The sequence below is a fragment of the Gallinula chloropus genome (assembly GCF_964237585.1).
Source record: "Gallinula chloropus genome assembly, chromosome: 4".
NCBI lineage: Eukaryota > Metazoa > Chordata > Aves > Gruiformes > Rallidae > Gallinula > Gallinula chloropus.
Window position 1 is genome coordinate 82,136,961 of NC_140088.1, and position 13,163 is coordinate 82,150,123.

General features: G+C 59.3%; 1 protein-coding gene across 1 annotated transcript in view; it reads right to left on the reverse strand.

Annotated features, from left to right (window-relative positions):
* The window catches only part of LOC311190856 (dedicator of cytokinesis protein 2-like), a gene marked incomplete at its 5' end in the record, with an annotated part of 59,146 nt that overhangs the window by 35,352 nt on the left and 10,631 nt on the right, over window positions 1–13,163 (reverse strand). The window contains 10 exons of the mRNA XM_084262900.1: window positions 624–695; window positions 1,374–1,501; window positions 2,447–2,553; window positions 3,084–3,154; window positions 5,060–5,171; window positions 10,571–10,705; window positions 10,894–10,994; window positions 11,462–11,551; window positions 11,836–11,933; window positions 12,971–13,163. Coding sequence (XP_084119026.1) covers window positions 624–695; window positions 1,374–1,501; window positions 2,447–2,553; window positions 3,084–3,154; window positions 5,060–5,171; window positions 10,571–10,705; window positions 10,894–10,994; window positions 11,462–11,551; window positions 11,836–11,933; window positions 12,971–13,163 — 1,107 coding nt within the window. The remainder of the gene's footprint in view (window positions 1–623; window positions 696–1,373; window positions 1,502–2,446; window positions 2,554–3,083; window positions 3,155–5,059; window positions 5,172–10,570; window positions 10,706–10,893; window positions 10,995–11,461; window positions 11,552–11,835; window positions 11,934–12,970) is intronic.

Consider the following 13,163-nt stretch of genomic DNA (forward strand, 5'->3'; position numbering starts at 1 on the left):
GCTGCTTGGGCTTCCCAGTGCCATGGGAATTAAGCAACCCACACATGCTCAGGCACTTTGCCCACCCAGGACGGGGTAGCATGCGTCTAATTCAGCTTCCAGCACCAGTCACTGTGACGTGGGTATGACATCGGGGTCCTAGAATGGGACCCCAAAGCACAGACCATCCTATAAAGGACAGAAAGGGGCAGAGACAGGGCACAGATCCCTGTGCTTTCCCAAAACGCTGCAGGAATGGCCACCACAAGACTTCCTGCCGTGGGTGCACTGGGGCGTGCAGGGTGAGGCAGTCATGGGCTACCGGTGGCCCAGCAACATGGCCCGATGGTAGCTGCAGGAAAGCAGGGGCCAGAGGGCAGGACTGAAGCAGCACAGGGACAGGCTTTGGCATGCCCAGCCCGCAGTACATCAGTCAGGCACCACAGCGACATGGCCCAGCGTCACACACTGCCAGGGGCTGAGCCCACCGCTGCAGCAGCCCTGCCAGCAGCCCGGGCCCTCGCACTGAGCGCAGGAGAAGGTACAGGGTCTGCCCCCATGCAGAGATGCAGATAAGCCCTTCCCAAATACAGGGAATACCTGGCTCCTTCCCACCCCACAAAGCCCACCAGAGCGGCACTCACCAGCTCTGTGTCCCCACAGTCCTTGTGTTGTTCCTTGCCTGTGTCACACTGTCTTTGCAGCTCCTCCGCTGTCTGCAACCGACAGTGCCCTGGGGAGTCAGGCTGATGCCCAGCAAGGACAGCCCTGTCCCACCCACTGGGACATGTCCTGTTTGGGGGGGTCCCACAGCAGGACTGTGCCTAGCCCCAAGCTGTGGCTGGACTGGTGTGTTACTGGGACCCCTCGCTTTGGCACCCTGCTGCACCATCAGGGAGGCTGCTGCGGGGAAGAAGTAAGGGGGTACATGGGAGTCCCCACTGCCTGGGCATGGTCACGGTTAGCTCTCTGCTGTGGGGTGCTGGGCAGGACCTCCACACTGCAGGGCTTTGGCTCACATTTAGGGCCATCACTCCTGGTTCCGGAGCACAATGCTGCCCAAGGAAGTGGGCAACTGCTGACCAGCTGCCCTCCCCCTGCCCTCAGCCAGCTCTGCGCCCCTTTGGTTCCAGTCAGTGTGCCCCTGAGCTCAGAAGCCTCTTCCCCACTTACAGGTAATGACAGGGACTTGCCAGAGAGCAACTGAGGTGGACATCAAAAAGATTTACCCCCCCATCTTGGTCAGGTTCCCACAGGGATGGTGGGCACCAACAGCCCCCTCGCACCTCAGATAGACCAGAGTCAGTCACAAGCATACCGTGGCCAGTGATTTGTGCTCAGCCCAACTCAAAAGGTGATGGGTGAAGAGGGAAAGCAGAGAAAAGGGGCTTTACCTTCTGGGCCTTGTACAGCACCTCCAGGATGTTGCTAAGCAGCTCGATGCAGGCATCTTCCTCCTCCCCACTCTGGATCAGCTCCTGTAGGATGGGCACCGTCGTCTGCAGCAGCAGCTCCCGGCACTCTGTTGAGGCAACAGGGAGAAACAGGGCTGCCACCCTGGCACAGGAGAGGACCAGGCAGGAGCAGGATCAACAGAATGGTTGGGACCAGCACAATGCCTGGGCTGAGCTGCAACCCACATGCTCAGAGCTGCCAACATCCTGCTCGGAGGGAGCACTAAATCCCAGTGGGAAGGCTCCAACACGGAGTCCACTGCACCCTGTTATGTGGCTTCTTACCCTCTCTGCTGAAATAAAACAGGCAGAGAAAAGCCTCACCAGAACCTCTCTTGCTTTGGCTTCCACCAGCAGCTCTGTGCTCTCTCTGCTCCCTGAGAGGCACTCAAAATTTTACTCACTATATGGGACTTTTTAACTGGTCACCGCTGAGATACAGGGGAGTCTCTAGTGCTGAATGAATGAAAAGCCTGGGTTCCTCCCCTTATATATTACTCCATCCCTCTGCCAGGGGATGGTTGTGCAACACCACTAGCACCCCGTGCTGCTGTTTGTCATGATGAGGGCACCTCTACAGCAGGGCCAAGGGGAAGGGAAGGGAAGTGGGGAGAAAACATTCCTCTGAGGTTCCCCCCATTTGCAGCTGGCCAGGCCTGAGTCAACCTCCCCAAGCAGCCATTCCAGGTTTGCTGAGCTAGCCCAGGGGAGCTGAGCTAGCCTAGGGGAGCTGCTCAACCCTCACCACAGGGACCACACGTTGCTTCAGCGATGCCATGCTTCCCTCTGCAGCCCAACAGCGTTTCAGGCAGCTGCAGAGGTTCATCTAATAGCACCAGCTGCTCCCAGCACAGGTACCAGAGAATGGCCTCCCTCTGCAGAGCCACCACAGGCGCTGTCAGGGCAGAGCCAGGGTCCCTGCAGCAGGGAATCACCCCCGTCCTGTGCCACAGCCCTGCCAAGGAGAGCTGGGCCTGGGCAGAGCCACCAGGACCCCCTGTGCCCCATCTCACCATAGTGCTGGAAGATCGTGCTGTTGACGATGTCAGTCAGGGACTGCAGCTTCTGCTTCAGCAGGCGCTGGGGCGGCAGGTTCCCAATGAAGTCCTGCAGCAAGCCCCTGCCATCCAGGAGAGAGGGTTTCATGAGTGCTGAATGCTTATTCTGCAGTCCTGAGCACCTGCAGCCCCCTTCCCTTGGCAGCAGCGGGGGAGTCAGTCACCAATTTCCCCATGTTTCAGTCAGGACAGGCTGCTGGGAAGGGGCAGCTGCTCCATGTGGGCAGAGTGGGGCAGGGCAGGGTGGTCCCGCTGGCACAGGTGAGGAAGAATGGTGAGTAAGGCTGTGCCATCCACAGATAGCTGTGCAGTGACACTCAGCATAAAAACCCTGCCTCAATTCCCGAAACGGACCTGCTGGGACTGAGGGCTCCCAGGTTCAGCCCTGCCCAAAGCGCAGGGTACCACTAAAATTGAGCGGGTTTTGCATTAGGAAGGGGATGAAGCAAATCCCAGGCATCAGCCCAGATCCCTTCACCCATCCTCGCCTTGACAAAGCCAGCCTGCATCCCTGCACAGCTCTGGGGCAGCAGGCCACAGCGGGATGGGAGTGGGGGCAGGGCCAGGGAGAGGGGGGCAATGGGGACCCTACCCCAATGCAACGGAGTCGAAGATCTCAAACACGTCTTCAAGGATGGATGGCAGGTACTTCAGTGCTGCTCCCTGCAAAGGCACAGCAGAGCTGACTGCACTGGACATGCTTTGTCATGCACCCACAGGCAGGACAGACAGACACTGCGCATGCAGGAAGGAGACCCCCAGCCCCTCCTGCCTCCCCCCAGGCTGTGGGTGAGGAGCCAGTGCTGTCGGCACTCAGCCCTGCTCCTGTTAAAGCAGCGCTGTGCTCAGCCCCTCTCCTTCGCTGCCCCTCAGGAAGGGGCAGCCAGCAGGGAGCAGCTTCCCCTTGCCAAGCCACCCGTGTCCAGCAAAAGCCTGGAACCACTACAGTCAAGTGCCTCAACTCCTGCCAACAATCAAAACTCATTCAAAACTCCTTCAAAGCCCCGTGAGCTCCTACAACACGACTATTGGGGCTGCAGCCCCTGGCTTATGCTGCTTGTGAACACCCCCCCAGCACCACCCCCGGCCACCAGCACTCCCGGCTGCTGGAGGAGCGGGGTGCCCGGTGCTGAGCTGCAAATGCCCATCCTTTTAAAAGGTGCCTGGATGATATCACCAACATAGGCACATCCTCGGGGCACAGTGAACACAGGTGAGATGACAGCTCAGCTTGGCTCAGTTCTGACCCCCTCCCAGGCAGCTGCTGCCCATGTAGGGCAGCAGCATGCAGAAGGGACCCCCAGCCCAAGCCAGGTCCCCGGGCTACTCTGAAGGTCCCTAGGTGTCAATGAACATGCCATTGCAGAGGCCCTGCAGCCCAGAGCTGGTTCCTGCAGCAGCAGCCAGCCGGTGCTGTGTTCAGGGCGCGCTCAGTGGGCTCCAGCACCTTTACAGGACTTGGCTCTGCCTTTGCCACAGCACTGTGTGATTGATGCTCCAACAACATCTTCTCTGGGCTGGCAGGACTATGACTGGCATCTCCACTCCCTTCTCCTAGCTGGCTGAAATCACGATAAACATCGTTGAACCTTTCTGCAGCCTCCCACAAACCCTTCTCCCAGGCCTCCTGCACCCCAGGGCAGCAAGGCCGGGCACATCATCCCACCACATCATTCACACCACGTGCCCCTCTAGATGTTTCCATCTAACACCTCTCTACACGTAAAGCCAAGGACCAAGAGCCATCCCCCCTGGGACCCAGGAGAAGTGCCCATCCAGCACACAGCTCTCCACTTGCAATTCCTTTTTATTTTAGGACCAAGAAGAGACGTTACTGAGGCGATGAAAAGCAGTCACTGCACTAAACCACACACTGCTAATTTGAAATCAGAATGCCATAGGAAGTGGAACAGTTGTTAGTCTCGCCTATTATGTCAGCTATCTTAGGCAGTCACATTCCTAACTTCAAAAAGTAACAGTGAAATTTGATTTTTCTCTCTTTTTTTTTTTTTGTATTAAACTCCATGCTTCATAGAGCTGAACCGATTAACAATAATTACACTGACTCTGAATTGATTGCATCCGCTCCACGACTGAGCCAGGATCAATGGTCAGCCTCTTTGGGCTACAGTTAGCAAGGTCATCCCATTCCCCTTTTGGAAACAGAGCTCCTGTAGGATTTTTCCCGTTGCTTGGGAATTTTCCCTGTGTGACACGACTACTTGAATATCAGCAGCAATGTCTGCTCAAGCCAGCTGCCTTGTCCCTGCCCTCACTGGCGATGCCCTGGCACCACGAGCCAGTGGGGACAGAGGACAGACCACAGGCACCTGCCCACTGGGAGCAGCTGCAGCAGACATCCCATATCCCAGCACAGGGGGTGAGAACTTCCACCTCCTTTATAGCAGGGGTCCCTGGTCACAGCTTTCACTGGGGATGGCGAGGCATTTCACATAGGACTGCAGGCATCACCCCTGAGCAGACACAGCCAGCACTGTGCTGGGGCACCATCCGTCCCACCACGCACTGGAGCTGAGCCCCCCCCTGCAGCACCAGCCCCTGCCATACCTGGGAGAGCAGCGTGGGACCCTCCAGCGGGGACTTCATCAGCTGGTTCAGGGAGAGGAAGAAGCCCTTCAGGGAGTGCTGGAACTCCGCCGTCTCCTTCCCCTCGTAGAGCCTGCAACAGCCAGAGTCACCACACCGCCGCCACACCACGTGCCTCCCCCTACCTGGGCACTGCATGAGTCCCCTGCAACCCCAATCCACTACCCTCCTTGGTGACCATGTCCATAGCTGGGTGTAGCAGCAAACCCTGGCTCAGCCACAAGCCCCAGAACAGCCCCAGTCCTGGCACGGCCGCTGCCCTGGTCCCAGGACCAGCCAGAAGCAACGCTTCAGCACGCAGCTACCCATGCTGAGGGCTCCCATACACCACTGACACACACAGTCTTATGTACCCCTTTTTCTTCCCCCCCTTTGACTAGACTCTTCTATCTGACTTTAGGCACTGAAGGCCTCTCCAAGGAGGCGTTTGAGAGCGCTGCCTGACGAACTGTCGGGCCTTGCTGGGGCACGGACGGACGGGGGACACGAGGCACAAGACACTGGTCACCCCACGGCCACAGAGATGGGCACATCTTCCAGCCCAACCTGGCCCTCCGTGCCGGCCCGCAGCACAGCGCTCAACACAGCTCTGGGTTTCGGCAGCGCTCGGTTTCTAACCGTGCACACAGCAGCCACACAAACAGGACCTGTCGCTTTCTGCCCCACAGCTGTTTCATCCAGTCACGTTCTTGTAACGCTTTTGCTGCTGTGTTGTGCAGAATTCCAGCTGGAGCGTTCTTTCAAACCTGCCTTTCCCACCTGGTGAAGGAGCCCAAGGGAGCGCGCGGGAGATCACAGTTCAGCAGCGGAGAGGAGCCAGAGGCACCTCAAAAGTGCCCAGACAAAGGCAGCGCCCAGTTTACAGCCCTACCACCGACCTCCAAGGCAGAGCAAAGCCAGGACTGACTCAACAACATGCCCTGCCTCCCACTGCGGGGTGAGACTGAGCCACCCCCGCAGCCCCCGACGCCACAGCCCCAGCACAAGCTCTCACCAGAGCCAGGGAGCTTACAGAAACACACATGTGATGAAAGAAGCACAGGGACAGGTTCTCAGGCCCACCTCTGCCCTTAAACTCTTCCCTACAAAGTTCTGTGGGTTTTTACATTACAGGCAGCGTGCACAGCTGCGACACCCTATTCTGGCTGCTGTAGGGTGTACCACCAACACCCATTTCGGAACATTGAGGTGTGTTGTAACTCAAGGCAGCGCAGTACAAAGCAGTCAGGGTGTGCAGCTCCACGAAGGCAAGACACTGGCCAGGTTGCATTGCTGCAGCAGATGGGGGTCACCGCTGCCTTTTAACTTATCACTGACCTATTGGTTTGGAGAGTTTCATAGAATCATAGAACAGTCTGGGTTGGAAGGGACCCCAAGGATCATAGAGTTTCAGCCCCCTGCCACAGGCAGGGCCACCAACCTCCAGGCCTGGAGCTACACAAGGCTGCCCAGGGCCTCATCCAACCTGGCCTTGAACACCTCCAGGGACGGGGCATCCACCACCTCTCTGGGCAGCCTGTTCCAGCCCCTCACCACTCTCTCTGTAAAGAACTTCCCCCTAACATCTAAACTAAACCATCCCTCCTCCAGCTTCAATCCATTACCCCTTGTTCTGCCTTTGTCTACCCTTTTAAAAGTTGATTTCATGGGGAAAGGTGTCAGGCGGAGCCCAGTCCCTGCACCCAGAGCCTCCCGGGTGTGAATACGTGGGGCACACTCCTGCCTCAGTTCCTGCAGCTTCAGACCCTGGCAGGCGACCAAGCTCAAGGTGCAACACGGAAGTCAGAGGAGCCCCGACAGCAAAGCAGAAGGAGAAGTTATCCAGCCACCAGCTCGCTAAATAAATTGGTACAGACCACGATGAAACCCACACAGAATGCAATTTACTTGGGAGGGGTCAGGGTGGCTCTCAGAAAGGGACACCCTGCCTGCCAACACTCTGAGCTCACCGACAGCGCCCAGAGCCCAGCAGCTGCAGCAGCCTTTGGGGACCCCCAGGGACCCCAGCAAAGTCCATGCAGGAAGGGGAACAGGAGAGGACAGATGTAGGAGAGTGAGTGACCCCAGCCCCCCATGCCAGTAGGAGCACAGGCTCCTTGCAGGGCAAGCCCCGGGGTGGCGACAAGCACTTTCAGGAAAACTTTCCCACCCTCAGTGGCAGCCAAAAAGCAGAAGCAGCCAGAGGAACTGGCAGGGAGGAAGCAGTGAGTGGGAGAACATGTCACTGCACCATCAAAGCCCCAGCTCCCCCCTCCCTACCTCCTCAGGGGTGTGGGGGGGGAGTCGGGGTTACCACAGCCAGGGAGGGGGACAGGAGAGGTCCCTGACACAGGGAAGTGAGTGGGGAGCTCTGGGGGCAGCTGGACACATGGCACAGCATCTCCACATCACCAGGGCTGGGTGTGCACGTGTCGGGCACAATTCCCACAGCCTGTAGCACAATCCAGCCCCTCCACAGCCCACTGTGCCCCCACTGAGGCAAGACAGGCATCAGGGAGCCCCTTCCCCACTCAGCAGCCATTGAGCTGCAGCCAGGGCTGGCACAACGAACCTCCAGCCACACTCTAGCCAGCCATGCTCTGCTCCCTTCATCCTCACCGCAACCTGGGATACTGATAGGACCTCCTGGAGCTGCTCAGCTGATTCCAGCGGTACCACCCATAACCAAACAAATCCAGCATTATAATTACAATCTCATTTCCTTCAATTATGGGCTGTGTACACATCGTAGCACCGGTTAAAGTATTTAGAAGATCTGAGGAGCCCGTGTTACCACACTGTTGAGATCACTGAGATACAGGGAGGATGACTGGAAACGCTGGATGTCTTCAGGGATGCCTTCATTCCAAGGCAAACTAATTCACAGGGCTGTGTGCAAATGCACCATGTAATTAATTTTCTCTGCCAGTTCTGTAGGCTGGGGCTGTGCTCTGTGTTTTCACATGGTGAGGAGGCAGGTACCTCAGTCTAATAGCAGAACACCTCAGAGCAGCTGCCTGGCCACAGACAAGACCCTGGGCAGGGCTGGCAGACCAGGAAGGAGAGACAGCAGCAGTTTGTGCACCAGCACAGACAGTGCTCTGTGGTGTCAGCTGCATGGGGAACACCAGCAGGCAGCAAAGCTGGCTGGCAGAGCGGGGTCTGAGTCCCTGGGGATGCCAGGATCTAACACAGCTCCTTACCCCAAGCACAGAGCACGATGGGGACGCCGACACGCAGCCCGGCACCTCTGCAGGCACTTGAACCCACAGGCACAGGCAGCAGCCCCCGGGCTCTCAGTCTGCTCCCTGGAAAACACCCGCCTGCCCCACCGCAGCCCCCCAGGCCGGGGTAGCCCCACTACTTCCCGGCACGGGCTGGTGACACTGGGTGCAGAGCGACCTCACTTCCCGCCTCTCCCATGGGACGCTTCAGCTTTCGGTGCCATGTACTTGGAATGAAAGAGGAACAGAACTTCTTTTTTTCTGGGAACCGAGGGGCCGTGTTTGCAGCTTTCTGCTCCAGCCCAGCACCACGGCCAGGCTCACCCCGGCCTGTCCCAGGAGGGATGTCTGTCCTGGCACACAGGACGGGACAGGAGACTCATGTCCACAGGGAACAGACGAGCCCAGGTCCTGGGGCGAGTCTGGCCTCATCCTCAGCAGCAACAAGGGGCCATCAAGTGTCCCAGCCTCTTGTGCTGCTTACAGCAGGATCATAGACTGGTTTGAGTGTGAAAGGACCCCAGAGCTCCCCACTCCCACCCCCACCATGGCCATGGACATCCTCCACTAGCCCAGGGTGCCCAAAGCCCCGTCCAGCCTGGCCTTGAACCCTGCCAGAGATCCAGCGGCAGCCACAGCTTCTCTGGACAGCCCATGCCAGGGCCTCCCCACTCTTCCCAGGAAGGATTTCTGCCTCACATCCCCCCTCCGTTTGCCTTCCTGCAGCTGAAGGCCATTCCCCCTGTCCTGGTGAAAAGCCCTGGTGAAAATCCTCTCTGTGCCTTACAGCCCCCTTCAGAGCTTGTGTGAGCAGGGGGATGAGCCCTTGAGGCAGAACAAGTGGGGGCTGGCCCAGGTACCCCTCCCCAGGTCCAGGGGCCAACACCACACTACCTACTGTCTTGTTGTAGCACAAGGGGCCCCCAAGACCAAATATACACTTTGTGTTGGAAGTTATTTGAAAGCCCAAGGAACACCAGAGCGTGACAGCAGCCTGGGACAAGGCCAGGCACGCCAGAGCTCAGAGGCACGGGGTGCTTTGCAGGAGCCCCCCGATGCCACACTTGTGTCACTGTCACTGTGGCACCGCAGCACAGACCCTGCTGCCCAAACCACTGTCACCACACCTGCCACCATCATCACTGCCGAGCAGGGAGGGTCTGGGAGGGTCTGAGAGGGTCTGAGCCAAGCAGAGCGCTGCTCCATAGCAAGGCAAGCCCTGCTGAAGGCAACTGCAACATCTTCCTCTCCAAAGAAACATCGTCCCAAAGCCCCCAGACAGCACAGGCCAGACAGGCAGAGGCTCTCCAGGAACAAGCACGAAGAGCAAGGCTGGATGCCAGAAAACCTTTCCAGCTGGGCAGCAGGCTGCCTGGGAAGTTTTTCTATCTCCATCGTAGGAGGTTTCCAGGAGCATGTTGGAAATACCCACGCAGCAGTGGCTGGGGCAGGGCCAGCACCTGCAGCTCGGGCAGGGGGTCACCAAATGTCCCACTGGCCTCATCTGCCCCGTGTTTGTGCCAGCCAGACACAAAGCAGCTCAGCACTTCCCCACAGCACAGCACGTGGCCCGACAACACAGAGACAGCAATGCCACCAGTGTGGTGGGGAGGGAGGAGCATGGGCTCCATGGTGGCTGGCCGCAGCTGGGGCTCATGGGCACCACCACAGCTGCAGCACGGAAGCCCAGTATCCCCAGCCCCTCACACTGAGGGACACACACAAGAGGAGCCAGCAGCAATTAGCCTGACAGGCAGCAAACTGCAGGCTTGCTCCATGCTAACGCAGGTGAAGCATCGTCAGCCACCCCACGGCCACCACCATGCCACAGCCTCTGGCACAACAACAGCTCTCCCAGCCTGAGGGTGACAGGACAGTGACACCCGTGCCAGACCACAAGCCCTCCAGCAGCAACCAGCGGACAGCGTGCCGCAGAAAACTGCCGGAAACCTCAGGGAGAGGAAGTGTGATGGTAGCAGAACCGCCTGGCTGGGGACCAGCCGACACAGCAGCACGTCCACAGCGTGCCAGGAGCCATCAGTGCCTGCACCCAACCTGAGCAGCCAGCACCAACACCAGGCAGGTCAGGGTGCCAGCACCACATCCCCAAGGCCAATGGTCACCAACAACGCAGCTCCCATGGCTATAGGGACCCCATGGGAACCTCTCTTTTGTCCCTCCCGCAGACCCCATCCCCAGGGGCTGACACTCCAGCGGTGCTGGTGTGGCAGCCTGGCAGAGCACGGTGGAAGCAGCTGCTGGTACTCACTGGGCAAAGAGGCGTCGGGAGCGGACGATGAACTTGAAGATGTACTCCAAGGCCTTGAAGGTGCGCATGAGCGGCTCGCAGGGCTCCCCTCGACTCGCCTGGTCCACGTACTGCGTCAGCACCGAGATCAGCTTCCTGCAGGACAGGGATGCGTGTGGCCAGGGCTTGTGGGGGCTTCCCAGCTTCAGCTAAGCAGCCTTCAGAGCTGCTGCTGAGACACACCACGCTGCCTGCCAAGCACTCCCAGCACTCTGGTCACATCCCTCCCTGTGCCTGCCATCCAAGCCCCAGCATCCCCCCAGCCACTGTCCCCAGGGACGCACTTGTAGGCGAGCGTGGCACTGAAGTGCTGGCGGATATAGGCCTCCAGGACAGCATTGAAATGATGGAACTTCCTGTCAGCCACCAGCCCCACGATGAAAACCTGCAGGGAATGAGCAGCAGGCACAGCTCAGTGCGGGCAGCGGGATGTCTGGAGGCCACCAGAACTCCCTGCATGCCCACCCAGCTTGCTGGGACAGGCACACCTCAGAGCCAGAAAGCCAACATGAGCCCCAAAGCCCTGCAGGACTCTTCACAGACAGCTTGGAGACAGCTCACACCATAACCAAACCCAGTGCCCCTCAAGAGCCACCCAGACCGAGACCCTCCCCTAGTCCCATCACTGGGGTCACTCCTGTCTCGGTGTAGGAGAAACACCTCTGAGCCTTGCTGGAATTGACAGCCGGGCTCTACCAACCTGAGGTGCTGCACTGGAGCCAGAGGTGCTGTGTGGCTTGTGGCACAGCTCGTCTGCTCACACCAGCAAGCCCCATCTCAAACCCACCCCAGTCTGGCATGGCCCATCCTAGGTCAGTGGGGCCAGACCCAGGCTCAGCAGGTCCTGCTTACCAACGCGTCAAAGACCAGTGTGTCATAGACATCCGTGTCTGAATTCTCCATCATGATGGAGAACAAGGCATCCAGTGTGTCCTGGAGGAACTGGGGGAGAAAAGAGGACTGTGAGGGCTTGAGCATCAACTCCCAGCATCATCCTGGACCCACCCCAGAGTGTGGGAGAGACCTTCCAAGGCACAGAACTCCAGTGCCCATCCCCAGCCATTGCCATCCTGGGGAATCCAGCAGACACTGCCACCCCCCCAGGACCTTTCAATCCACTCTTGATCAGCCCTGGGGACTGGCTGGGACTGTGAGCACAGGAGTAGGGAAGGGAGGAGGTGGGGGAAAAGACCCCAGCACAGCAAGAGGGAAGATCCTGGCTGTACCTTGATGACCTCCCCTCCGTCCACATTCATCAGCTTCTGGAGGTTGCTGGAAAGCAGGCCGGACTTGGAGCGCCACTTCAGCAGCCCCAGGAGGTTGACTGGGTGGGAGGAACAGGAGGGTCAGCACAGCTTCACCTGCTGCCAGATCCCCAGGCTTCCCCACCCCACCCTTGTCATCCAGGGCAGCCAGATGGACAGGCCCCATCCCAGGGGATGCAGTGCCACTCACTGCTGGCCCCACATCACGCAGCCACTTGGGCAGGCGATGGCACTCCTTACAGCCCTGCGGGAGAGAAACCAAGACCCAAACCAGCAGGACTCGGCACTGGAGCTGTGCCTCCCCCGTGAGCCCCCCACACCTTTCAGAGGAGGGATCTCAGGCAGCGGGGCTGTGGGTCACCATCCTCCCCCACAGCCATACCATGCTGGGGCTGGGACTTGGGGAGGATCCCCCATGTCCCTTGTGACTCCCCAGCACCCAGTGAGGTGCTCGCCCCACACTCCCAGACAAGCTGAGTGCCCAGACAAGCTGAGTGCCCACAGCAGCCACATGCTGACGTGCCGGCACTGCTCCGCGGATCGCGGCCTCGGCACCGCACTGGCCGTGGCCAGCACAGCCCAGCCAGGAGCCACCAGGGCCCTGGAGACCTCTGACTGCCTGCACAGAGAGCTCCCGACTTCAACACCACAAGGCACAAACTCAGCTACATGCAAGCTCGCTGCTGCAGGAAGGGAGCAGCAGCTGAGCTGAGCAGCAGCAGCCCCAAGCCCCGCTCGTGCTGAACCACAGCGGCCCCAGACCCTACCAGCGCGTCAGCGGTGAGTCACCACGCGCAGCATCCCCCCAGCAGCGAGGCTGCGGTCCCCGGTCCCCACGCCGGGGCTGCCGTTTCCCCAGCTGCGTCACTGCGCTTCAGCAAAAGCAGAATGAAGCATTTCTACCCGCTGGCCTTGCAGCGGTGCTGGCTGGGAGGGAACCCCGGCTTTCCTGCTTCCCTGTGCACGCTGCTGGTGCCCTGCATGGTAGGCACAAGCCCCAGGGCCAGCTGCCAGCGAGCAGGGGGCTGGAAGCAGCATAGTCCAGCGGGTGTCGGGGCACAAGCCCACTGCCACTCCCCCAGAGGCCGGGACTCACCGTTCTGGGTCAGCTTTGTGGAGCAGACAAGTGTTGAGATTTGGAAGCTGTCCCGGGCTGACATGGTCAAGCCTGCCAGGCCTCCTCCGCTCATGCGGAAGGAGGTGCCGGAGAGGATCTTCGGCTCCGACATGTTCCTCGTGGAAGGTAGGGTCAGGTACACGCTGGCATCCTCCAGCTTCCTGCTGTCGCC